General features: G+C 44.2%; 6 protein-coding genes across 10 annotated transcripts; 3 read left to right on the top strand and 3 right to left on the bottom strand.

The window, feature by feature from the left end:
• Positions 1–4: 4 nt before the first annotated feature.
• On the top strand, positions 5–8,216 carry LOC121601382 (the record flags this gene model as incomplete). Its single annotated transcript, XM_041930192.1, is given in 12 exon segments — positions 5–239; positions 242–276; positions 353–362; positions 365–484; positions 590–735; positions 1,028–1,177; positions 1,277–1,447; positions 1,532–1,596; positions 1,675–1,757; positions 2,284–2,488; positions 3,062–3,175; positions 4,101–8,216. Coding segments are annotated over 12 exon segments (3,510 nt in total), but the record flags the coding sequence as incomplete, so codon positions are not given.
• Positions 8,217–8,555: 339 nt separating this feature from the next.
• Positions 8,556–19,333, bottom strand: LOC121601388 (YTH domain-containing family protein-like). Of its 5 annotated transcripts, none has more exons than XM_041930200.1 (8): positions 18,842–19,333; positions 18,065–18,672; positions 17,956–17,980; positions 15,279–15,406; positions 13,890–15,205; positions 13,097–13,824; positions 12,573–13,003; positions 8,556–12,484 (listed from the first exon to the last, which is right to left on the bottom strand). In XM_041930200.1, exons 2-8 carry the CDS (start codon positions 18,083–18,085, stop codon positions 12,392–12,394), a joined length of 2,742 nt encoding a protein of 913 aa, XP_041786134.1. In that variant the 5' UTR covers positions 18,086–18,672; positions 18,842–19,333; the 3' UTR covers positions 8,556–12,391. The 5 variants fall into 5 exon arrangements, with proteins under 5 accessions (XP_041786134.1, XP_041786135.1, XP_041786136.1 ...); XM_041930201.1 differs by having other exon boundaries at positions 18,065–18,621; XM_041930202.1 differs by having other exon boundaries at positions 18,065–18,621; positions 18,904–19,333.
• Positions 19,334–19,817: 484 nt separating this feature from the next.
• Positions 19,818–20,831, top strand: LOC121601385 (60S ribosomal protein L30). The gene is made up of 4 exons (XM_041930196.1): positions 19,818–19,869; positions 19,949–20,004; positions 20,095–20,240; positions 20,571–20,831. Exons 2-4 carry the CDS (start codon positions 19,984–19,986, stop codon positions 20,752–20,754), a joined length of 351 nt encoding a protein of 116 aa, XP_041786130.1. The 5' UTR covers positions 19,818–19,869; positions 19,949–19,983; the 3' UTR covers positions 20,755–20,831.
• A 577-nt stretch (positions 20,832–21,408) lies between these two features.
• Positions 21,409–22,646, top strand: LOC121601384 (very-long-chain (3R)-3-hydroxyacyl-CoA dehydratase hpo-8-like). Its single transcript, XM_041930195.1, has 2 exons — positions 21,409–21,691; positions 21,815–22,646. The coding sequence occupies exons 1-2, from the start codon at positions 21,612–21,614 to the stop codon at positions 22,440–22,442; spliced, it is 708 nt and encodes a 235-aa protein (XP_041786129.1). The 5' UTR covers positions 21,409–21,611; the 3' UTR covers positions 22,443–22,646.
• LOC121601386 (very-long-chain (3R)-3-hydroxyacyl-CoA dehydratase hpo-8-like) lies at positions 22,489–23,852 on the bottom strand. The gene is made up of 3 exons (XM_041930197.1): positions 23,637–23,852; positions 23,441–23,561; positions 22,489–23,360 (listed from the first exon to the last, which is right to left on the bottom strand). The coding sequence occupies exons 1-3, from the start codon at positions 23,705–23,707 to the stop codon at positions 22,857–22,859; spliced, it is 696 nt and encodes a 231-aa protein (XP_041786131.1). The 5' UTR covers positions 23,708–23,852; the 3' UTR covers positions 22,489–22,856.
• An 89-nt stretch (positions 23,853–23,941) lies between these two features.
• LOC121601383 lies at positions 23,942–25,258 on the bottom strand. Its single transcript, XM_041930193.1, has 3 exons — positions 24,620–25,258; positions 24,510–24,542; positions 23,942–24,424 (listed from the first exon to the last, which is right to left on the bottom strand). The coding sequence occupies exons 1-3, from the start codon at positions 24,936–24,938 to the stop codon at positions 24,036–24,038; spliced, it is 741 nt and encodes a 246-aa protein (XP_041786127.1). The 5' UTR covers positions 24,939–25,258; the 3' UTR covers positions 23,942–24,035.
• Between the last annotated feature and the right edge of the window lie 419 nt (positions 25,259–25,677).

Here is a 25,677-nt window from a genome sequence, read left to right as displayed (position 1 = left end):
GGCGAAGGTACGCAAACGCGTCTTTAAAGGAATACCGGAGAAGATTCGTGGACAGGTCTGGTGTAAGCTTCTCAATCTCGAGCATGTGATGAAGGCCGAAGAGGGCAAGTACAAGAAGATGCTGGAGCTGGCTCGCAACTGGAGCACGGAAGCGCGTCAGATTGATAAGGACGTAAATCGACAGTTTCGGGATCACATTTTCTACCGCGAGCGTTACAGTGACATGCAGAAGAGTTTGTTTAAGTACTGGTAGCATACAGTATGTACAATTCGGAGGTACGTGGCGCATCATATCGTTTGTCTGAAGAACCATCTTTACCCGATTGCTAAGTATCTTTGTCTCCGCCGCTAGGTTGGCTACTGCCAGGAATGTCCGGACTAGCAGGAGTGCTGCTGATGTACTTGAAAGAAGAGGAGGCATTCTGGGCACTAAGCGTCCTGCTGGCGGATGCAAAGTTCGCAATGCATGGTCTATTCATCGAAGGTAAATCGTCGTGTGACAACCTGTCGATCTTGAACATAGTCGGTGGCGGGTCCTGCGAGGTTTATTCTGTGTGTTTTGAACATTGCACGACATCCTTCTTTGCAGGCTTCCCGAAGTTGACCCGTTTTCTAGCACATCACGACAAAATCATAACCAAATTCATACCAAAGCTTAAGAAACACTTTGATCAGTGCAATCTCGACTCGATCCTGTACTCGTTAAAATGGTTCTTTGTTGTGTTTATCGAAAGGGTACGTTTTCTGTTCTTTGTTATGTGGATGCAGATTATCTTCCCATGTGCTTCAACATCTAACCATTTTTATGTTCTTGTCTGTTTTCTGCTTTTTTGGCGGTGGGTTGCTCAATGCTGTGATACACGCACAACATCGCTCGCAAACGAACACTATCACGATGGATGGTTTATTTTGTACCCATATACACGATAACAATACAATGCGTTTGTCCACATGTTTGTCTCTGTGTATGTGTGTGTGTTTTATGCATGCGTGTTTTGTCCTTTTGCTGTTCACAAACGACGTGCAGATTCCGTTCAGTTTGTGTTTGCGCGTTTGGGACATTTATCTGCTCGATGGAGAAAAGGTGGTCACAGCAATGGCTTATAACATACTGCGTATGCACAAGCAATATATACTGAAGCTACGGGATATGGATCAAATTGTGCAGTATATACAGGTAAACTATAGTTTCGATAATGCATTGCTGATCTTTTTTTTTATTCATCCTGATCGTTACTATCGCATGGCATTCTGACATCTTTATTTGTTTCTACAGACACGGCTATGTGAAGATTTTGGCTACGACGACGATACGGTAATTAAGAATCTAGAGCAATGCATGGAGGAACTGCGTAAGGCAGGTTTAGACCTGCCACCGCCACCGAGTGAAATCGAACTTCCGAAAAAAGAATTCGGCGTATTCGTGGAGCCCACTGCGGCCGCACAGGTAACAGCGTTTGATTCCAGAATAAAAAAAAAACTTTTTTCTCCTTGTGTTAGTTCTTTCATAAACTACTGCTACCTGTTTCAGATTGGACGACGAAAGCAGGAATTTAGCGAAACAGAAAAAGAAGTCACAGAAACAGTAAAGCTCAAGTAAGTGTTCATAACTTTACGAATGCTACAAAAATGAATGTATGATGATTATGGTTATAATCTTCTCCCTTCCTTTAGGCGTGAAATAACCGAACAGGAAATTGCGAATCTCAATCGAATCGCTACCGCTCCAGGAGGTTCAACACAACAGCTAAATACAGGTAAGCCCCTTTGTGTCTTATTAAGCAACAGCAAAAAGTTTGAAAAACGAAACGAAATAACGCCATTCATGATGCTAATCACGAATACCGGGTAATTTTTAGTGCATCAGTAAATGTTCTCATTCGTTCTCACATTTTCGTATGTTTTCTTCTAACACGCAGTATTGCCCCGGGTTTGCATTTGAGGCGTATATTCCTATTTCTGCTTGTGTTTCTTACTCCACCCTAATGCTTGTCGGTGACATTGTAAAGAGGCAAGGTGTGTAGTTATGATGTTGTTCGACTCAGTTGTCTTTAAAATTCTTATGTAATATCTGCTTACTGGATTAAGCACTGTACAATCGCTCTGCACAAACCCGAACAAAAGTTTATAACGAACTCTTTCTATTCGTTTCCACTACGAGCTACTTAACGAGGCCATCGTTTACCGGACTATGCACATTTTGAAACACAAACAGCAACTATCCCGAGCTTAGACAATGTAGCAAATAAAACCCATTTTCATGTGTATCTTTTTCAATTGCAGTACACATTCCAGAGTCGGAAGATGGTGGATCGCTTCTAGGAAGCTCACGTAAATCGCTGGCCGATACCTCCGTTACATCCACCGCTGATTTGAGCGTGCTCTCCGGTGGGCAAAGCCAGCGGTCACACCAAGCTTTCGATTTCTGCGTCGACGAACAGAATATCATACCAAGTGAGGACGAGGGCGATGGAGAAAGCAGTCCAGTGTAAGTAGTTCTTTTCCATTTGCAATCAGTTGGATGTGCATTTGTATGTGTGTTTAGTGATGAAAAAAGAACAAGAAAGTATGAAATTCATGCTTTAGACTAAATGCTACGAAAACCCTATATCTTCCCTATGTTTGGAGGATACCTTCCCTATGTTTAAGGATACCTTCCCTCATAACCCTATCTAATCATCATATGTTTGGAACATACAATCTCTGATATACTGCGCATTGCTGACTACAGTTCCACCAATGTTAAATCAGGATTGTTATCACATCGTGTAGAATATTAGACATTATTCATTCCTTAGACGATTATGATTTTCTGTTTCCACATCATCGTAGTGTATACGTGTATGTGTATGTGCGCGCTTGTCATGCTGGTGCATTTTTATTGTGTATATCAGCATTTGATTGCTGCAATGTTAGCCGTTATTGTAGAATAGCGTCTCATAGTTGGCTAGAACGCATTTGGCAGCCTTCCGCGCCGAAGCAAAAGGTCGCCTAAGGAGTGTAATAATATGCGTATTCTTTGTACCGTTTTTCCTCTTCCTAAGACGTGGTTTTGTTTCAGATCAAGGCGAAAACAATCGTCGGTGCCATCGGCGTCGCATGGTACCAGTAGTGGTGCCGCGAACGCCACCGCCTCCACCTCCACGACGAGGACGGTCAGGCTTAGAAGTGCAACGTAAGTCCAGTGTACTGCTAGTATGCGCAAGCGTGCCGCTGTGCATGTGAGCTAATTGTTCTCTAGATGCACTAGGTGAAGAGTATAGACTGAGTTTCATGCCAAGGTTCGGAGTGTGACTATCCTTCAAATGATGGATAATGTTCCTGCCATGTATAAAGCGCTAAATATCTTCTGCTTTTTTTCTATTGCAAAATTACTTTTGTTTTGTATATGTTCTAAATGGTGTACATATTTATTTACTGTTGATTGTTCCTGTTTATTTCTATTGAGTAGCACGTTTGTTTTACATGTTAAGATAGTACGTTTTGCTAATTTGGTCTGTTTGGGTTTTGGTTGGATTGAGCTAGTTGGATGTAATTACGAGATTGTTGGTTTCCATACTTCTCCAGCATTTATCAGTCAGCCCTTTTAGGGAGCAGAATGAATGAAAATCAAGTTCGGTCGTTCTATGAACCGTTCAATGAAAATATTAAATCATTCAATGATCTTCCATAATTCATATGGAAGATAGCTAAAATGAAAATTCTCTACGTATTTTATCGCGATGTTTAGGGGCGGATTTAGCTCTACGCAAATTAATCGGCTGTGTGAAACCCAGAGGTGATGAGCTGCTAATATATAAAGAAACAAAGGGTTTCTCGTATATATTGTAATGTTATTGTACATTAGAAAAATAATGATCACATTCGATTTATTTCAGAGCTCGAGAGTGTGATCAATTGACACTGTATGTATTATGGTTTTACTATGCACGTACGTAATTGTTAACAGTAAATAAGAGTTTACACTTCGTAAAAACTTCTTGTAATGGAAGTGGTTTTCAATGACATTAAAGTGCACCGTTATAGCACACGCCAACTCTCAAGATGCATGCTATTCATTATGTTTTTTACTGATATGTTTTCCTTGTTCTATTTCAAAGATCCGCCATCGGTGCAACGAGTGTGGTAGAGCGTAGTCCTTCAGCCCTCCAGCTAATGACTCCTCGAGCAATGTCTCCACACGATGTAGTGCGCATTTACGTACCACCAGCACCGCCAGAAGAGCTACATCACGGGACATTAGGCTTTGAGACGTCCTCCAGCATCAATAATCACGATCGGCCAACGGTATCCAGCGCAAATGGGACGGAACTGCGCCGTAATCGTTCTTCGCGTGCCAGTTACAACGACGAGGACGAAGACGAAGAGTCAAAAACGCGTCGAAACAGTGAGATTGATCTGTATCTACAACAATCGATTAGTTCAAAAATGACCGGAGCAACAACGGCCAACGGTAATGTAACGGCCGGTTATGGAAGTGGCAGATTTTCGAATTACGCTAGTGGCGATTTTCAGGGTCAGCAGCAACCGTCTGCATACCCTGCGGCACCATTGTCTCCGTCTGCGTCCCAGAATTACGCTTCGAATGGACGTTCCACGTCGTCGTCCCGGCGTGGCAGTATGTCAAGGAAATCACCAGCACCGACGCTGGACAGTGAATTCATCATCGAGTGTAGCCACCTTAAAAACCGCAAATATGTGCCACCGGATCATCACAGCAGCCACAACAGCCTGGTGCTGAGCGTTGGCGGTGGTTTACCAATGTACGGTAGCCGCAACGGTTCAGAATCTAACATACATCGCATGACATCGTTCGAGGAGCTGGCTAAGGCGAAACTACAGCAGCACCTATCCGGCAGCAGTGGCAGTGGGGCAATCGCGGGCAGTAGCAGTAGCTTGTTGAAAACTACCACGGAAGACGCTTATGTTGTGCGACAAACGGTATCGGTAACGAAGACGTCCGGATCTATCAACCGAATGGCGAGAAGCGAAATCTATGAGTCGATTGAAAGCAGAGAAGAATCGCACTATGATAGTCCTCGCCGCCAACGGCAACCAGATAATACGCCGTCTGATTTGTACGAAGGCGCCGGTAGTCCGATGCATAGTCAAAAAACTTCCCGCGGTCACAAAAGCGATTACAACATTCAGTATCGAAATCTGTCGCCGCAGGACGCCAGTGCTGGCGCACCAATGTCACCGATGAGTGACGGTGGAGGCGATTGGGTGGAATATCGACAGATGAAAGCATCCTCCCGGCAAAACAGTGGCAATGATAGTTCGCCGTTTGATTACGATCCATTACCCACGGACGGTGCAGTGATTGTCGCCAAGAAACGCTACAATCGGTTCTTCAACAACGACGAGGATGAGGATGAGTATGAAGAAGATGAGACGACGAATGGCAGTACCACGGTGGCCACTCACCGACATCGGGAAGATGAAGACAAGTTACTGACTAAATCGTCCGATGATTCATCCACCAGCCCTCCTCTAGTTAGTCGCCCTTCACAGTTGCCCCACTATCAGCGATCAAGTGCTGGGTCCGGTGCGGGTAGTCACCAACGTCAGCGACCTCGCCAAAGACAACCACCAATCGTGTCGCACTCCCAGCCTCAGAATGGTACGACGCCAACAAATGAAACGGTACCGCTTTTACCCGTGTCTCCAACGAGCAGCAGCAATTTAACTGGCAAAAAGGCATCACACTTCATTCCACTGGTACGTTCTGACGGTACCGCCAGCCCTCTACCATCATCGGCCATTCCCATCAGTAGTATTAAGCGTAAGATTTCGTCCGAATCTTCATATTGTCCAGCGAGTTCGTCGACCACCAGCACACCAACCGGCACGCGACGTCGTGACTCGAACGCTTCAGCCAACGGAATCCAGTCTCCACCGGCCGGTAGCCACTCGCGTATTCCCGTTGGGTTGAAATCACCCACATCGCCAACGGGATCGCTACAAGGCTCTTTTCGCTCCGGCATACCGACACAGAAAACCTCAAGATTGCCCACTTCCAAACCAACGGATGTTGGCGAACGTTTGCCTAAGTATCAGTACGGTACGGCTTCAGGGCCGGCATCGTTAGCTCTCTCACCACCGGTATCGTCGCTTCAAAGAGCAGGAAGCGCCCAAGCAGGCGAATATTCTACCACCATACTAGGATCGTCCCGTTCGGCTCATCAGATCCATTCGGACTCGAATAAGATTCGCATTCAGATTAATCCTTCACAGTCGTACAGCAACAGCAGCACGACGGGAGGACAAATTTGAGCTTACTGCCCGTAACAACCAGCATTATTTACGTTTCCTTTTTAGAACTCTAGAGCAATAGAGATGATAGATGAGTAGAGGTTTATCGAGTATTTAAAGCACGAGTCCAAATGGTGTGTATAAGACCATTAGAAAAAGAAGTTTGTTGATCTGATGGGATTCTCAATAGATGCTACTTACACAAACAACAGAGATAAGACATGTAGCCCATACCAATTCCTTGGTTAGAATTTTAGTATATATTTTTTAATTAATGTCGAATGCGGATGCTAATTTAAGATGTCTAGCTTTGCTCGAATCTGCTTTCTCCGCCCATTCAAATGCATTCCATTTTCTATAGCGCATAATGCAACCCAAATATATGATGTAAGTTCGTTACTCAATTTGTTTCCTTAACCTGCAGAAGGAGCTCTCTAGCTTATTATTTACATTTCGATATTATTAAAGTTTCAAATTCGAAACATTAGAAACCCTTTGCTTGTTTGCTTGTTTCCGTTTTCCGAGCGGTGCGGACTGCATTCCTGAACCAGTCTGTAAAAATGCTACTTTCAAGCAAAAAGAATTTTCTTCCCGTCCGGTCATACCCTAAGGTAAGCGAAAGAGAGTAGTGCTGTTCAGTGGATATTACATTTCTCTTCCTGCAAAGCAATAACAAAAGTGACTGATATTTGTCTATAGGTTTTAATCCGCTAGCTTCAAAAGAAAAATATTTTATAAACCGCAGGATTAGTTCGCATGGGTCCGCGGTTCTCTTTCAAAACATTTTGTGGCCGTCAATATGACATCTAAATGTTTTTTTTTTTTTTTTTTTTTTTTTTTATGAGCGGAGAACCTAAACTTGGATCCGCATTTATCGTGCGACAATGGTACAATAACAATGTCGACAATATCGAATATCGTCTACATTAACGTGACAGTTCACCGTAACCCGAAGCCCGAAGAGGGAAGTTAGGAAAAAAGAAAGTAAATTATCGCTACTTTGCAAAGCCTTTGCCTGTTCCATAATGTTTGATGAAGTTTGTCCTTGCTATATATATGCATATACGATTCGAATCGAACATGACCATGTACGCATAGCGCAAGAAACTGTTAATTCTAGGGGCATAAATCAAACCGTTTCAAACCACTCGAATGATGTTAGCATCGAATGAAATTCGAAGTAGATAAAATGCATTTCATCTTGTTACACTCACAAAGTTTCGTTATCAATCTGCCCCTACTCGTAGAGAGATTGTAAAATCGACGTGATGCAGTACATGTGTATGTGTGTGTGTGTGTGTATAACATAAGTTTCGATGGCAAACAGCCACCGATGGTTCCGGTGTCCTGCTTTTTGCCTTAGGCGGGGTGGAGAAAGCAATGCGCTAAAGAGAAGACAGATGCTATTCATATATGCAATATATGCATATATTTTCCACAGAGCTATGCAAAGGACAGAAGAATAGATGCGTCTTAAAACAGTAGTACCCTGCATTGGTTTGTTTGATAACTACGACTCAATCCTGTTTGTAGAACCGAAATAACGCCAAAACATTATTCCATTAACCGTTAAATTACAGACCCATCTACTATAAAATTTTGCACTAAACGTAGGAATGTGCAATTCCAATAGCAACAATGGTACTAAACAAATGTAAATTGCCAACCGTATTAAAACGAAGACAGAAGAGAATACGTGGGAACGCAGTTCAAGTTTCGAAAAGTTAGTAATTGATTTGAAGATAGATATTTATTTTACCCCTGATCTTCATTTCTACACACATACACTTAAAGAAACGGGTTTAATTTTCTTTTCTCACTTCACCAAAAACAAAAACCGCATCCCCCCGAACGATGCAAAACAATTCAAAGACTTTCCACTGAATGTGTGTACTAGTGTTTACGCTGAAGCGCATTTTTTTAAATAAAAAAACAAAATATAAAACAAGTTACTGCGTTGACGAAGACCGCATATAAGATATATAGACTGTATATAAACCGAAAATTCACGTATATCTTCTCAAAGAATTATGTACAAAGAATTGTGACCCCAAATCAGAGTAAATTTTATTATTAATAATGTTTATTACGTTTTGTTTGTTTGTTTGTTCGTTCTTTCTTATGTTATTTTGCTTTTCTTTCTCTTCCTGTTCATAGTTCAAAGTAGTAGCCGTAGAATAACGGCAATATAATGCCTGTAGCCCGTGCTCGCCACCATTTGTGTTTCAAACTTTCGCCGGGAGCTCCAACATGACGCAATTGGTGCTAGTTTTTGTTGTTTGTTTTTATCTGATGTGTTTCCTCTCTTTTTCCAATTCGATCACTTTTCCACCAGGAGCGTTGCCTATGTCTTGTGGCTGTTTGACATGCAATACAACACACATATAGGTACACGTAAGGGTCTACACTACCTTGAACGTGTTTCCTTTTTTGTATATACACCAGCGGTACACACGTTTGGCGCTGTGTGTTGCTTGCTTGCTAGTAAACTTGTATGGTAGTCGTTTTTAGTACCATAGTATGTATTAGTTATGAACGAACAATTCATACGAATCGCTACTCTTCGGGAGTTTCCTACTTGTTTCAACTTGTTTTAATGTTTTCCTTTTTTCCCCCTACTAAGTAGGGATAGTTTAGTGTGTTTCTTTTTTATTTTCAGTATATTATCTTTTCACCTTATCCCACTTTTCGGACATTTCAATTTGCTCTGTAATTACATGCCATAAAACAAATGGGATTACGTCAGCGCATGATACTGCAAGATAATTAACTTCTGGTTATTTCTCGATCTCTTGTTTGCCCTTTCCATGTGCTTTCTTTTCAATTTGTTTTCAAACTTGCCTAGCATCCCCAGCTATATGTATCTTGTGCTCTCCCACTCCCATCAACATCTCTCCTCATCAATTTACACGCCAATGCCCTGCGTAATGAAGAATCACACATCTTCAATCTTCGTTTCCCCAATACTCCGTACTTGGCGATAATCATCAACTTCCATAAACTACCGGAACAATGCTCAATTTTAGTCTGCCGCGACAGTTCGTTTCATGTTAAAGGGCAGCTTGTGCATCAAATTACGCGCCGATGGTAGTGTGTTTGCTCCTCTTACTTGCGGCGAGTGCACGTATTGCATAAAGTTCACCAACAAGGACTTGCTAAATTAGTATCATGTATCGTCTTTTCATTCCTAGCAGCCTTGGGCAACCGATACAAATGGGACAGTGTCAAATTGTGTTCGTTTGTTTGTTTTCTTAGCGTCATTTTAATATGCTTTATCATTTTAAATTATTTTTTATTTTTTATTCCACACACTTGTGCTCGTTTAGGGGTGTGATTTTTATTATCGGGATCTGGCTAACGTACAGCTCCTTCAATGTAAGGAATTTGGTTTTCCTGGATCGTGATTTCGAAATTGAAATAACATAAATAATTATTATAATATTCAAGCCTGGTTGGTTATACATGGAGTGAAAAGAAACAAGTTATTTTAAAAAAAGATCATTTTCTTATACAAATATCTCTTTAACTACTTTGTTACTATCATGTTATGTGTGGCTACGTTTGACTTGTTTATCTCTTCACCTGTCCTAGATAATGCGTTCCGCTAGTCGTCTTACAAACGAAGGAACCATTATGCTAGTTCTTACCATGCTGTTTGTGTTGTGTACGCAACTACAAATTGCATGTCCTTCCCCACGGTTACATTGTATTCAATCCTACAAAATTCCAATCGGATAACTTCTACGGTATACTGCGAACTCACTATGCACACGACACACATGTACATGTACACACTTTTACACATTCTTTTCCTTTCGCATTCCTAAAGGACTATAGTAGTCGTGCCGTGTATCGTGGTGTGTACTTTTCCTTGTTTTCAATCGAGAGCGCGTACTACTTTCGTACCAAATTTTACCGTTTGTTTTTAACGATAAAACTCACGTCACGCTACAAATAGACGAATACGCACAAGTACACAGAAAAAGAAACACGTACGTGTGTATGTGTCCGTATTAATCTAGAAAGTTTTTTTTTCATTTCCCTTATCGTTTCGTTACACTTATATATTTATTTTTGCTTCAGTTCAAAATTTTTCGATTTAGTGGCGGGAGGATAAGAGACTGTTACAGTTAGAGATTGGTGTATGTGTGGATGTGTAAAAGTGTTTGTTGTTTTGTAATATTCGTGGCATTTGGGATGATTTATTATTTGTATTGCCTCCTAAGCACAAGACTAATGATGATTAACAACCGTCCGAACACGTTAACCACTGAGACGGTGTGCAGCAATGAATTTAACCTGCGCTCGCTCAGGTATATCCTTAATACATCTTGCCTTTTTTGTCGCTTTATTTTTTGTTTAACTTAAGTAAAAAAAAGTATTGTTGGAATATAATTACTATAATTAGTTTCTTGCTGCACCAAATGTAATCCCAAAATTTGTTTTTGTTCGGTTCGTCGTATAATTTAGTTATCTACCTTCCACATAGAAGCGCTTCTTGGATCAGTGGGATTCTGATTATACTACCGCCAAACGGTGCAAAACTCATGCAGCTATTCCCAGTGCTCCCCCTTCTGTTATTACGGTCTCTAAGAATTACTCCCAAATCAAAGGTTGGTACCGAGTGATACCTTTTCTACCGTAAAGCACAATCGAAACCATAAATAGTGCATACCACCGTCGTGTTCTACACGGTGATGAAATATATAGATTTGTAGTATACGGCATCAGTGGCATATACTGGTTTACTATAAGACTTGTGGTTCAGGGATAATAATCACGCTTGTGTTACTTGTGTGTATACTGACATTTTTCTTCTACCTTCAAAATACACGCACAGGACACATTTTTGCCATCGTTCGTCAACAAAATATACTTGAATGTTGAATGCCCGTAAAACGACTACGAGTTGTTGAGCTTGGCTACGCGGCACTACTTGCTCACCCCATTTAAAATCATACTTCATCGTATCCGTTAGAGCATCGGGAGGGGGTGGTTGTCACAATGTCCTCAATAGTTTCAGTCCTTTTGCATCATCGTGGCAATGCTATGTGTATGACGCATTTCCTCGACCTTTTCTTGTTTGTGCCTTGCCACAGCTCTTGTCATCATTCCTAATTCTCATTGTAATGCTGGGTTTCATTGCTTCCCAGCGTTGCTTGTTTCTTTGACTGAGACACACAAACACACAGCTTAGCTTATATAATTTAAGTTACAACTTAACAGTATTTAAAGAATATATGGTGACAGAGCAGTGTTTTACTTGTTCTCTTCTTACGGTATGTATTCATACGGGTTTGCTTGTAACGTTGTTATATTTCGTATCTTGTTTGTTTTCTTTCTTTTCTTGTTTTTTTATGTTCTCTTTCCGTTTAATTGAGTTTAGTTTGTTATACGTTACAATTTCCTACAGTTTAAAAACATACTTCTTCGATAAAACATATTGTTTGTAAGAACTTTTTGAACTACATCCGCTCCCTTCATCTATACACGTTTTCTTCAAGTGCTGTTTGTTTGTGGATACTTAATCAGGCGGTTTAAGACAACATTCATAACAATTTACTTTCTTTTGCACTATAGTACTGTACTTTTATCTTGTTTAGACTGCAATGTACCTAGTTTTTATGTGGGGTAAGGGAGAATGAAGAGTAGACAGTCTTGTGGATTTGAGGGCGCGGGATTTTGAGTAGTACATGGCTAGCGTAATTTAAGATGCACAAGAGATAATGCCATGCAGATTATCCAATTGTATCTCCTGTTATCCTTGTTATTTTTCTACGCTATTGTTACATCTGCCTCAAAGTCGTATCATTCTAGTACATCAACGAAATACGTTGGCATCTCTTAAGCACTTTTGGATAAATATTCCGAGCATAGCCAAGTCGCGGTTGTCACCTGTTAGCTTCTGTTACCCTTCATACTCACTTTTACCTTCGTTTTAATATGGGTTATCATCTGTATCTGTACCGATGTCCTCCATTCATGAACCATCAGATTAATAAGAAAAGGAACCATCGGTCTGTCTGAAGGATGCGTTCCGCATCTTCAGCCTGCAGTTGAGTTTTTCTCCTACCACCATGGCAGTAGTGATAAGTCCTTCGTGTATTCGGATAGCTTTCAGTTATTAGTCAGTTGCCTAATTTGGATTTCTGAAGATGTTAGAGCCGCTGCCGTTACTACCAGATCCTCCACGGTTGTTGCCAGGACCCATCATCCGATCGTTCCGATCCTAGAAGCATTTCAATATTTGTCAATATAAACCGTTACATTAAATTATAAAAAGTTTACAAAGCACTGCATAACTTAATTCCACTCACCCGGAAGTGGTCTCGAGAAGAGCCTCTGTCGCGATCACCGCGATCACCGCGATCGCCACGATCACCACGTTCACCACGATCTCCACGATCTCCACGATCTCCACGATCGCCGCGGTCTCCACGGTCTCCGCTTCGGTAGATACCCCCACCATCACTGTCTCGCCCGTTATCGAAGTCGCTGCCTCGAGCTCGACCGTAGTCATTCGGTCCCCGGCGCTCGTCGCGATAATAATCTCGTGAGCGATTGTTATAACCACCGCGCGAATTATAGCCACCTCCACCACCTCCGCCCGATGCGGCAGCATCATGTTGATCATCGCCATTGTTGTTGCTTCCGCCACTGTTGCCATTATTATTACGCCGGTCAAAGCTCGGATAACCACGTCCCGGATCGTCACGATTGTTGTAGTTGTTACGATTGTTATAACCTCCTGAAAAGCGAACGCATTACACTTAGTTAGCACCAAAGGATACTTCCCAAAGATGAGGCAAATGAAGCGTTTAGAAAAACTATCCCTTCTTACCGTAACCACCGCTGCTTCCGCCTTTGTTGTATCCTCCATGATAGCCACCACCACCTCGACTGCCGTACCCACCATCATAGCCGTCATCTCCACCACGGTCATTGTATTTGTTGTTATAGCCGCCGCCACCACCACCACCACCGTGATACTTGCCAGGGCCGTCATAGTAGTTTCCACCGCCCTGATTCTCGCGCCGGTCTCGCTGGTTGTGGTACGAATGGTTCGATGGCGGAGGTGCTTCATGTTTACGCGTGTCCTCCTCCATCTGGCGTTTTTCGTAGTGCTGAAAATCATCGAATATCGACGACTGGTGCTCGAAACTGTGAATGATCTGCAGCACCTGAATGCCCTTCGCATTTGGCACTTCCTGTGTGTCGCGCGAGTTTGTCATCGATTTGTTTTCGTTGTTCTCCAGCCGAATGTGGCGCAGGTGCGAGTTCGGTACGTCCTTCACGTAGATCCAACGCACCTTGAACGTACCCTTCCATTTATCCTGCGACCAGACACTCGAGTTGGAGTTGTAATCGACGGCGGTCATCATTTGCGCCACGCCGCAGAAATGGCCCGAACCGTTCACGGAGAAGAACAAATACACCGTGCCGCCCTTTTCCTCACGCTCTCGGAATGCTTGGTCCAGGCGCTGGTTGCCATGCTCGGTCGAGCACCATATCTCGTACTTAATACTACGATGAATATCGTCTTCCGAATATGATTTGATCACGAAGAATCTAAAACATGAAACAATAGTAAGTCAATATTCCACACAACGGAAGATGCACTGTGTAACGTTTACCTTGCTAAATCGACTGTTTTCAGTAGATCCAACGAGGCAGGGTTATAATTGTTTTTGGTTTTCAATTGGTCAAGAATTTTTTGTGATTCGGCGAGTTTCAGAGCCATTTCACTCTCTGAGATGGTAGGTGATGGCGATCGTGCCTTTACTGCTACTGGGGCGGTCGTAACTGGCGGCACGGTCGAGCTGCTGTTATGCGACACAGCGTCGGAACTACTGTTTGATCCATAATGGCCACGATCAGCAGACTGGTAGCTGCTACCGCCCGATCCACGATCGCCGTGATGATTCGATGGACGCTGCTGATGATGGAATGGAGCCCTTTCCGTCTGTTGATGGTGGTGCATGCTGTTATGCTGCTGTGGGCCACTTCGGCCATCGTGTGGCGGGCGGTAGTTGTCGCCACCCGAACCTCCGCTATTCTGACGATCTGCCATCGCAGATGATGGTCCAGTTGCAGCCAAACCGCCCGGTCCTGACGGAGAGTAGGCAGCGTTCTGGTTGCGAGACTGGTTGTAGCTGTTTCCGTGCTGCGAACCGCCCTGTTGATGCTGGTGGTGCGGTGCTCGATCGTAATTCGATCCTGGCCGATCCGCATGGTGAGGCTGCTGCTGTAGCGGCGGCTGATACGGCGACGAGTGGTTGCGCGTATGCGAACCCTGCTGATGCTGGTGGTGCTGGTTGTGATGCTGTGATCCGGACGGCATGGAACCGCCAGATGCAGCATTGCTTCCGCTGCCTCCCGAACCGGAGTTGGCTCCTGCGGAGGGACCATTGTTCCTGTCGCTGCTCGTCGGCGGACCGCTCGGCTGTTGCTGCTGAATCTGCGCCTGGCCCGGTGTGGGCCATCTGGAGCTTTGAATGCCCGCTGGTCCCATACCCTGACTGTTGCTACCATGGTGTTGCGATGAAGCACCACCAACAGATTCGCGACCCCCGCCCGACTTGGGCGGCACGGGATCGGCCAGCGGTGACGGTTCGATAACCGGCGGTGGAATAATCGGCGGCGGAGTGGGTACGATGACGCTAGGTCCGTTCTTGGACGGCGAATCCCAGGTACCGATGTCCATGTTATGCTTGCCAGGAATCATCGGTGGTGGCGGCATGCCCGGACCCTTCTTCTTCACCGTAGTACTGGTGGTGTTCACTTGCGGTTTCGCCGGCTGCGAAGCGATCGTGGCCCAGGTCATCTTTTTGGGAGCTTCCTTTTGCTGCTGCTGTTGCTGATAGTATTTCGATACGCCAGAGTTGCCATCGCTGTTACCGCTGCGCGACGCGGATCCAAGCCCAAGTCCTTGCATACCTCTTTCGACATTCTATAATAAACAACGAACATGATAGTATTATTTCATTTTTGTCTTCGAACGCAAAAAAAATCAAAATTCTTACCCTGACACTATCATGACTCTGGTAAGCTCCATGATTACGGTAGTAGCCATCATCCGATTTTTTCTGATGTCCTACACCACCTGGGCCGTGATTCACTTGCGCACTCCAAGAATTATAATCGCCATTTCCTGTCGAGTGAAAATAATCACGGTGCGTTAAATATGTTAGTAATATCGAATAAAGGTTAGTATGATCCTCTTACAGGGGGTTTCCAGGAGTTCTCATAGCTGTGAGATACGTTATTGACTCTTTCTTAGGTGAAATGAACTTAATTTTATTGGGAATTGGACTCTATAGCACTCTTGTTCGAAATCCAATAATAATTTCGAAGACGCCTGTCCATAAGGGTGCCATACATTCCAATTTCTATCATATGAAGTTCACTTCACATTAGAAAAAGTCAAGGAAGTGTCCCACAACTATGAGAAACCGGGAAAACCCTTGTATGGCTCAAACAAAAGGGCGTTGATGCATAGCTAATAAGCCTAAAAGCTCTAACATGCATAATATTTCCTATCTTTTTCATTGTAGTGTTAGTCTAAACAACAAGCAGACAAAAAAATCCACCACGTCGTTGTTGCTTAATAAACATAACATTAACATTGTTATATTTTGCCGGGACATACATAAATTAGGACCTTCCATTACTATACTAGTGTTAACATAAAATTAATTAATCATCGTATAGTAGAATTATTTTTACTGAAACTTATACTATCATAGAAAATTATTGAACTACGATCCAGAAATTGAAAATGTAAAAATAGTCCTACTCAAACCCCATTGCATTGTATTGTATCTCGTATACCGAACAAAAAATCGAGCGAGCGTCACATTCACTCTATGCCAAGGTCTCAAAGAACTGGTTCACACATCCAAGTTCATTGTACTTTTTCATTTTCCCTGCCGTTATTCCATGGTTCCCTTCGCACCCGCCCACCCGCCATCGCTCGCTCTGCTGATCAGACGCTGCAGCATCGTTCAGACGCACCACATCGCTTAAGCGCACCGACTACTACCGCACCTACCCGCAAGCTGCGTGCGCCTCTCTACACATAAACAACCAATCGACGCATCACGCTACCAATACATGCACACCACATATCCGGGGGGTGTGTATAAACTATTGCGGCGCTCTTACACTGGAGCGCGTGCAAAGGAAAGGAGGGTTGATGATGATTTGGGAAGATGACGTGACGACATTCATCCAGCAGCAGAACGCCGAGATCGGAGAGTAAGCTGGTTACTTTAGCGCATAGATTTACGCCCGCACACACACATACACAAACCAGATACACGTTCCTTCCTTCAGATCAAATGGATCATCCCTTACAGTGGGTTTCCATTAGTTTCATTCATCGTCGTCTCACCGTTTGTCCACTATTCTTGGATAAACAGTTCTTATAGTTCTCGTTAGTTTGGTTCGTTTTTTTATTCCTTAAGTGTAGGGTAGTTTATGTTTTTATGATCTTGGACATTCGGTTTTATGCTTGGTACTAAACTAAAACCCATGCAAACAAGCACACTCTAGTGCTGCTAATTCAACAGCATATGTACGATGCAAAACAAGATCGTATACCACAATCCCTCTCTTCGTTGTCTCGTACCGGTAAACTAGGGGTGGGGGGACGAACTCACCCCCTTGCAATCGTAACCCACACTTCCTTCAGCACCTGCCAACGCAACTCGCTGGTTTATTCGTCTACCAATAACAAACGACACACTACGTTATATTAAGCAACACAAAGCGAAATCGATCTACAAACAACGCAGACCGATGGCTCGCGCAAAATAGATAGAAAAGAACGGGAGTGTGAAAGAGAGACAACTACGAAGAATGAGAGAGATAAGAAAACGAGATAGCTATTCGCGGTAAGCCAACCAAACAAATAGAGCTGCTGCAATGAAAACCTCACATTCCGTCCCTTCTGCTTCAGCCCATCTTCCTCTATGAGGCATCACGCGACTTGAAAAAGGGTTTCGCTATACGCCCGTGTGCTTATTGGTGCTTTGGTTACGGAATGGTACACCTTGTCTGGGGACTCAAACATTGGATACTATCGCACTACCCGGTGGTGTATGTTGATCACATTCCCTACACCCAAAGTTCAATTAACGGGAGTCGAACCTGCTGCGTAGTCAATAGAGAATGTGAAATCGTCCATACACTGCCAGTATACGAACAACAAAGACAGTGAAATATGGCGCTAGCGCCCGCATCGACGCCGTGTTTTCTTTATACATAGCGCGTCATTTGATTATGCCCCCCCCCCCCCCCCCCCCCATCAGACTGGCATATTTATCAGACTGGCTGGGTTTGAGATAACGTTTCACAAAACACAACACGTTCTGTGGCCTTCAATAAGCAGAACCCGCGCACGAAGCTTTCTGCTAGAGCAAGAGTAGCAACAGCCAGGACCAATTGTTATCGTTCCATGCCGGTTTTTGGGTCACTGACGAATTGCGCTTCTGCGCTGTATTCGAACTGTGTCAACTGTTGCAAAGAGATTACACTTTTATTCCGCACTCCCCGTACCAATTTCGACTAACAAACTACAAGCCAGGGATGTGATATTAGGCAGCCCTTGGAAACGTCTTCCCAGAAAGACTGCATCCATTCAGTACATCCTTGCTGTGATGCCATGCAAGTATGATGGGAGAATATGCTAAGATTTACCATGATTTCCTTGTCCTTTCATCCGCTGCAACGATTATAAAAAAAATTAAAACATTCATTAGATAAGATCGGGCTGGCTAACTTGTTTGCTTCCTCAACAACGGCCTACCTGATCTGACACGGTTGACATTGGTGGTTGTTGTTACTGCTGCGCTGCTGTTGCTGAAAGTTCCAATAAGCTGTATACCGACGACAAAGCAGTTGTTGCAAATGCACTGCGCGCACTTGGTCCGCTTGCTAGTCCTCCTCCGCAAAACGCACGCACACACACGCCCGCACGCTCTCACACACGCGTGTACACTAAGCACACAACACTAGGCGCGTCAAGCCGCACTCTTTCGCTGCTTCGCGTCTGCTCCCTCACGACGCGCACTCTTCCCGAACCGGTATGGGTTTATCCCACGGCAAGGAAATGCTTGCAGACGCAGAAGATAGCTTTATTCGCGATACCAAGCTATAGATAGGTAAAGGAAGGCGTTGACAAAGCGTGTGTGGGGACAAAACTTACTCCCAAAGCAGGAGGGAAGGAAATGTTCCGTCGGTTCGGAGACCGGACCACACAGCTTTAGGGTTCTGCTAACACACTTTTTCACCTACAGTTGGGCGGATGGCTTTTTACTTTTAATGTGAATTTTCCGACACCCTCGCACTAGCAGGGAATGGTCACTAGAACAGAGAATTTTGTAAAGAACAAACTAAACCGGAAACGGACGGGATCTGTGTTCGAGAACAGAACGCGACAAACCGCGACGGTGAGCAAATGATACAAATTACTTCCGCAAAGCGTAGGTGTGTGTGTATGTATGAGTATGAGAATTTTGTGTGGGTGTGTAGGTGTGTAATAATGGTGGTAGATGACAATTTTTCGATTCTGCACTGTACGAACACTTTAAACTCCCTCTGCACCTTTCGCCTATCCAGTAAAAACCTCACAGACCGTCTCCTTACACGGTACAAGGGGGTTGCGGGCGAATTTCCGATGCACTGCCAACACAACTGCAAAGTCTGCCGCTGCACTTCTACACTTTCCCCCGGTTTTTCCCAAACTCTGCACACTAGACACACGAGAGAAATTGGGCACGGGGAACTAGAATTGGATCCACGAATGTGAGGGCGGCAGAGAAAACACTTTTCACGTACGCACACAAGAAGAGGCACCAGCTAGGTATTCACTTTCACCCCGTTCTCTTCCCGATCGGGCTTCAAACAAGCGGGGATCTTTAAGCGTCCAGAAATAGTGATTGGGGCAGTGTCTTTTTGCAAACGCGCAATGATTCGCTGAAAATGATCTCTTTCTTCACGGCACTGCCACTGTCCGATGCGTTTCTTTTTTCCGGCGACGACGTTTCACAATATGGCGGCTGATTGGTAGCCGATGCGAGAGATAGCTAGCTTTCAAAAACTGTGAGAGAAAGAGCCAACCGGACATGGCAAAATTCGAGCTAAACGTGTGGAGTTGAAAGTCGATCAGCTTATGCTGCACAGATGGTTTTATTTTACTTTTTTTCACAACATCCACTCGAAGGATATGCGTTTGCCAGTTTGAAAATTATTTATTTTAGTTACATTTATTTCAGTACCTCTCACAATATTCCGAACAGTTTTTAATGGCATATATTTAAATAATTTTTGGATCCACATTTTGCTGCATGGGCACACAATTTTGACTGTTGATTCGAGCAGTTTAATATCCAAAATTTGACTTAAAAATCCACACAAATTGAGTCAAATTTTGTTTAAATGTGTTCGTATCGTATTTAAAATATTTTTTACAGAATTATTTCTGAATTATATGAACAAAAGTTGATAAATTGTAAAATGATATCAACGTTACCATTGTGCGGTTCAAAATCCCAGGCATTTGGCAACAAGGGGGTTCTGTCAAAAGTTCTTTTCGCTATAGCATTCGTTCAGGTAGGACGTGTGGCCGGAGAGCGCTCATTTCCACGTGTCGGAAAACAGGAGATTTTAAAATTATTGTTCCTCATTCTAGGTTCTAGATCCGTCTAACGTTGTTAACTGTGCAAAATGGTGACCGCCAAGAAGCAGGTATGTGTGAATTACTGAGATTCGCCATCGTGAAACGAGGTTGTCCTATTGTCACTATCCATAACCCTACTTTTTCCATCCATATCACAGAAAAAAGCTTTGGAGAGCATCAACTCCCGCCTGGCGCTGGTGATGAAATCTGGCAAGTCCTGTCTGGGCTACAAGCAGACTCTGCGTACCCTCCGCCAGGGAAAGGCCAAACTGGTCATCATTGCTAACAACACGCCGCACCTCCGGTAAGTAGCATGTCCGCGCGCGGGCGACCGATTACCGAGAAGTAGAGTTTTCCTTTAGTGGATGCTACGTTTTGTGGAATCATATGGAGTCGATTGTGACTGAGAAGTATGTTTTCCCGAGCTGACTCACTCAGCTGCCCGAATGTGGTGACCCATTGGAAAACCTATGGAGTGATCATTGTGGGGAGGTGCTCACTCGGAATTACGTACCGTGTACACGTCCAGTGAATCCACATGGTTCAACGAAATGGAACGGCCCGACAGGGGTAAACTCTCGCTCTCGCAGGTAAGACGAGGAACATATTAACAATTGCTCTTTCGTTACTGTAGTAAATCGGAGATCGAGTACTATGCTATGCTGGCCAAGACCGGTGTGCACCATTACAACGGCAACAACATTGAGCTGGGTACGGCCTGCGGTAAATACTTCCGCGTGTGCACCCTCTCGATCACCGACGCCGGAGACTCCGATATCATTCGCAGCCTGCCGGAAGCACAGGCCGGTGGACAGTAAATGGTGACGTGCTGTATATATTCAACCTGTCGGGGTTTTCCATTGTATGGGAAATGCTGGCGAGGCAGTTATTAAAATAAAAAGCGGTGTCTGTAGGTACACAGAACCCGACGAAAAAATCGTTTACTATTGTAACATAACGTTCATTCGTGATGACTAAAACAAAACGTCCGTTTGTGTGGGACTCATCCTCCTGGCAAATCTGATAACATCTCTATTCGTTTTGACTTTTCTATGCATTAAAATCGGAAAATTACGGAACAGAGACCACCGAGTATTTAAAGGAACGAAAATCAGTCCAAGGTCTGTTAGTCTCCGCCTAATTAATCGATCAAGCTCTCAACATGTAAAGCTCAACGGATAGCGTTAAGTAAACCGAGACTAGACTACCCGGTATAAGGTAACTGCAAGCCATAAATGGCTTGCAAAGAAGAATGTTAGATTTTAAGTATAGAATTAATCAACCGATTGAAAGAGGCGAATGAGGGCATTTGACTCAAAGTCTCTATAAAAATAAAGAAAAAAAAACATGCAAAGAAATTTAGAAAATCCTATTATTTCGCTATTAGTTAAAGTACAAAAAAGACCTGATTGGAATATTGCTACGACCATATCCGCATTACGAGGTAATATCAATGCGTTCACCGCAGTTCATCCGATAAATTCATCCCTTCATTAAACGTAAACACAGCGATAAGAAACATCATATGTGTATTGTACTGGCGTCTGGGTTTGCGCACATAACGGGAGTTCTGTCGTGTACTTGCTAACTTGCTGTCCGGACAGTTGGACCTGTGTAACCTACGAAAAAGCAGCTACGCTTACTTGCTTAAACAATTTACCGACCCAACCGAGCAATGGTTCAGGAAAACAAGGAAAACCAATCCGTCCTCGTTAAAGGATACCTTGCACTGTACAATACGGCTCAATTTGCAGGGTAAGTTATCTATTGTACCGGTGGAATGTCTTGTTGAGGCCAAGAGATTAGCCCCCTCTCGCATTCGTCAAACGCTAATCTACTTTTTTTTGGTTGGATTTCGCCCTTTGCCCTCACCCGTAGCTGGACGTACATTTTCGTGCAATTTATTCAGCACTTCGCCGTATACGGCGAATCCCTGGACACGCTGTGGAGCCGCGTGGGGCAAGCGACATTCTTCTTTCAAATGCTAGCAATACTTGAGGTGGTCCATGCCATGGTCGGTATCGTCCCAAGCAACGTAGCGATGACGTTCCTGCAGGTGTTCGGACGCTGCATGATCGTTGCGGGGGCTATCGAAGGCACACCGACAGGTCAGAAATCCCCAGGACTTCCACTAGCGCTGTTCTGCTGGAGTTTGACCGAAATCATTCGGTACAGCTACTATGTGGCTCACTTGCTGCTTCCAGCCGTACCGTCGCTGCTCGTATGGCTGCGGTACACGATCTTCATCCCGATGTATCCGTGTGGCTTTCTGGGAGAGCTGCTGTGCAGCTACTGGGCCCAAAGCTACGTCCGCGATACGGGAAAATGGAGTGTGGAATTGCCGAATCGGTTCAATTTTAGCTTCTCCTTTTACTACTTCATTTGGATTATGGCCGTCTGCTATATGCCCCTCTTTCCGCAGATGTACCTGCACATGTTTGCCCAGCGGCGCAAGGTTTTCGGGCGAGGAACGCAGACCCGGCAGAAGCTGACAAAAGCCAACTAATTCACGACGGTTACGATCTCGATTAATCATAGCCATTTGAGTAGCATTTCCTTTAGAAGATATTTATTTTTTATTTTTGTTCGTTCAACCCGACCCGCGCCCAACATTGCACACGCACTTAAAGTCGATTAAGCTATCACCACGATGGAATGAATGTGTAAAACTAAACCTTAAACAATAAACGAATGTACCGTTTAAATCAAACTAACTTTAACTTATCAGTCTGAAATCCCTGCTGATACGGCGACAAAGAAACTTAGAAAGTCCAACCCATTATTTGCTTTCAAAAAAAGAAAAAGAAATACATAATAAAAATGGAGAGCAATACAAAAATTTAAACTGTAGCATGCATTTGGGTTAGCTTTTCTCTTAGGAGCTTGGGTACGGTCAAGCCGGAAAGCCAAACGCTTGCAGTCAATTGTGCTTCTGCTTGGCCGCGCCACTGCTCGAGCCGGAGCCAAGAATCTTCTTGCGCTGGGCAAACATGTGCAGGTACAGCTGAGGGAACAGTGGAATGTAGAGCAGCATCACCGCCCACAGGAAGTACAGGTACGAGAAGGTAAAGTTGTACGTGTTGGGCATTTCGATGCTCCACTGTTTCGTGTTGGCCACGTGCGACTGGGCCCAGAAGAAGCACAGCAGCTCACCGGTCACGCCGGTCGGGTAAAGCACTATGAATGTGGTGTAGCGCAGAAAGATGAGCAGCTGCGGGACGGCGTCGATCAGGTTGAGGGCGTAGTACGCGTATCGAATGATCTCCGTCACCGACCAGGCCAGTATGGCAAGCGGAAGACCCGGTGAAACTTTGCCAGTCGGTGTAGCCATCACAACACCGCAAACGACCATCACCCGGGACAGTACCTGGAACGTTGTGATGACCGGATTGCTCGGCACGATCCGCGTGAAAGCGTGTACAATCTGTAATGGTTCCGCAAGGCAGGTGTGAGTTGCAAGTATGTGTCACGAAACAGACCAGTGCCATGTTGTAGATTTCTTACCTCGAGCAGGGCTGCATTTTGGAATAGGATGACGGTGAATCCAAGATAGTCCCAGAGCGTTTCTTCCGTGCCCTTGTCGATGGTGTAGTAAGCTATCAGCTGATATAGCATGTAACACCAGCTGGGCGATGCAAGGCAAAGGTGCGATTAGAAAAGAGAAAGTTGTGGTGCGCTGGCACTCATTAGCGGTACTTACCCGACGACTTGGGCTGCGTTGTACAGAATCAGGTAGGATTTGACGATCGGGGACGGTTCCTTGGCAGCCATAGTTTCCGACGTGCTTACGTAACCAGCGTGTGTGCAGTTAATGTAAAGCAGCTGCGTCTCTGCGCTGATCGACAAAAAGTGGCGACACGAAACGGCGATCCTCGTCCAAAGTGTAAAGGTAAATAATATATTCCCCCACCCTACGCATTCCAATTCGATTCACCTTTGACAGTGGCGCTGGTAGCTCCCAAGGTGTCTAAGGAAAAAGGTGCGTGACTTGAACAAACGTAAACATTTGAACCTTTGGCCATCTTTCTTTTTTCGGGCCGTTTGCATTTATTACCGAATTGCAGTCACAAAGCTTATCGTCTAAACACATCCCGTCGGCTTATTCGAACTTGATCGAATTTAAAAAATCCTTAACCGTACCCTCCTCCCCTGGTGCAACCTCCACGTCCGTAGTCTCTATTTCAATTATGTTTAAAGGGTCGTCCTCCTCCTCCTCGCCTTCGCCGATTTCGTTTATCTTTATCTCCCGCCCGGCCAATATATCCCTGCAGCGACTCATCAGCGTCGTACGGCTGTCCTCCAGCAAACGGTTCACGATGGCGGTCTGTTCCTTTTCCTTCCGTTTGTACAGCTTGAACTCGTAGTCGTTGAGATCGTTCCACTTTTTGGCGAACTCTTCACAGTTATCGCTTTGCGCTTTGGCAAGTTTCGTAACAATCTGGCTGCGGATCGTTTTGATCTGAGTGTTGCTTCGCTTCTTTACCGGAGCTGCAAGAATGGACAGGATCGAGAACGGAATTAGACACACGAACTATCACGGTTGGCCAAACAGTTTGTTGTCTGTCCCTCTTACCTGGTTCACCCTCCACGGGTTCAGCTGGTGGATCTGCAAGAATAAGTAGCAAGCAACATCAGCATGGTTCGGTTCGCTCGGGCACGGGCGTACACAGCACCGTTGCTTACCTGGCTCGCGGCGCTTCATGGCGCACGGTTTCTCCAGTATATCGGCCAGCTCTTCGGCGAACTCACAGATGGCACGGCCCTTGTTCAACTTTTTTGACTGATAGAATGCTCGCTTCAGGTTTTTCCACTTGTGATAAATCTGTCCTGCGTCTTTGCCACCGAAGCCATTCTTCTGCATTTCTTCCTCTATCAACCGGTACACATGGTAATCCTTCTGGCCACGGCTAACGGATGCGAACAGCTGCATAAAGTTGTGCTCCTTGATAATCTCGAGCAGCTCCATCGTCTCTTCACCGCTCCATACATTACGCCGAGCCATTTTTCGTCCGTTTTCGTCGGCACCAACCTTGCTTGTTTACGGTACAATCCCGACGCCATTCACCGCTGAATTGTTTTGGTTTGTTGTGTTTTGTTTTTTTTTTTGCTGACCGTTGTCAAAAAGTTGTCCTTCATATTCACCACTCGTGGAGCATGACTAGAAACCTTGTGCAGTTAGGATTTTGTGCCAAATTTACTTCCTATTAATTTATTTTATATTAGCAGATGTTGCTAAGTGGCAGATTTTGTAAGATTATATACGTTCATTCGATAATATTTAAGCCGCTATAAAACTAAAACATTGCAACTACAATGCAAAATTTTTGCGAATTCGTAGCCAGTGGTGAGTTTGATCGGGTTGTGACGTCTTTGCGCAGTCACCCGCTAGGCAAAAACCGGGTTTCATAAGCTCGCCAATGTTCCAAATCGGTGCGATTTTCCCTCCCTGACGAGCGTTTGGAATGGAATTGGTACTTCAAACGACGTTTGATAACTTTATCTCGCTAAGAAAAATGATATGATCTTCACCAATGTAGATTCTGCCACGAAGAAGAATTTTCCACTGTAGAGGTGTTTTTTACGGTATTTTTTATTTGAAAGAAAGACTTAAAGCAGATCTGAAAGTGTTATAGTAAAACAACTAATTCAGCAAAAAATATTTATTTAGATTTACATTATTACGGCTTCGAACGTATTTTAATATTATTTTAAATAAAAGATTTTACATAGATTACCGTTTC

This window comes from Anopheles merus, unplaced genomic scaffold (assembly GCF_017562075.2).
Source record: "Anopheles merus strain MAF unplaced genomic scaffold, AmerM5.1 LNR4000082, whole genome shotgun sequence".
Taxonomy (NCBI): Eukaryota; Metazoa; Arthropoda; class Insecta; order Diptera; family Culicidae; genus Anopheles; species Anopheles merus.
This window is presented reverse-complemented; position numbering and strand designations above follow the sequence as displayed.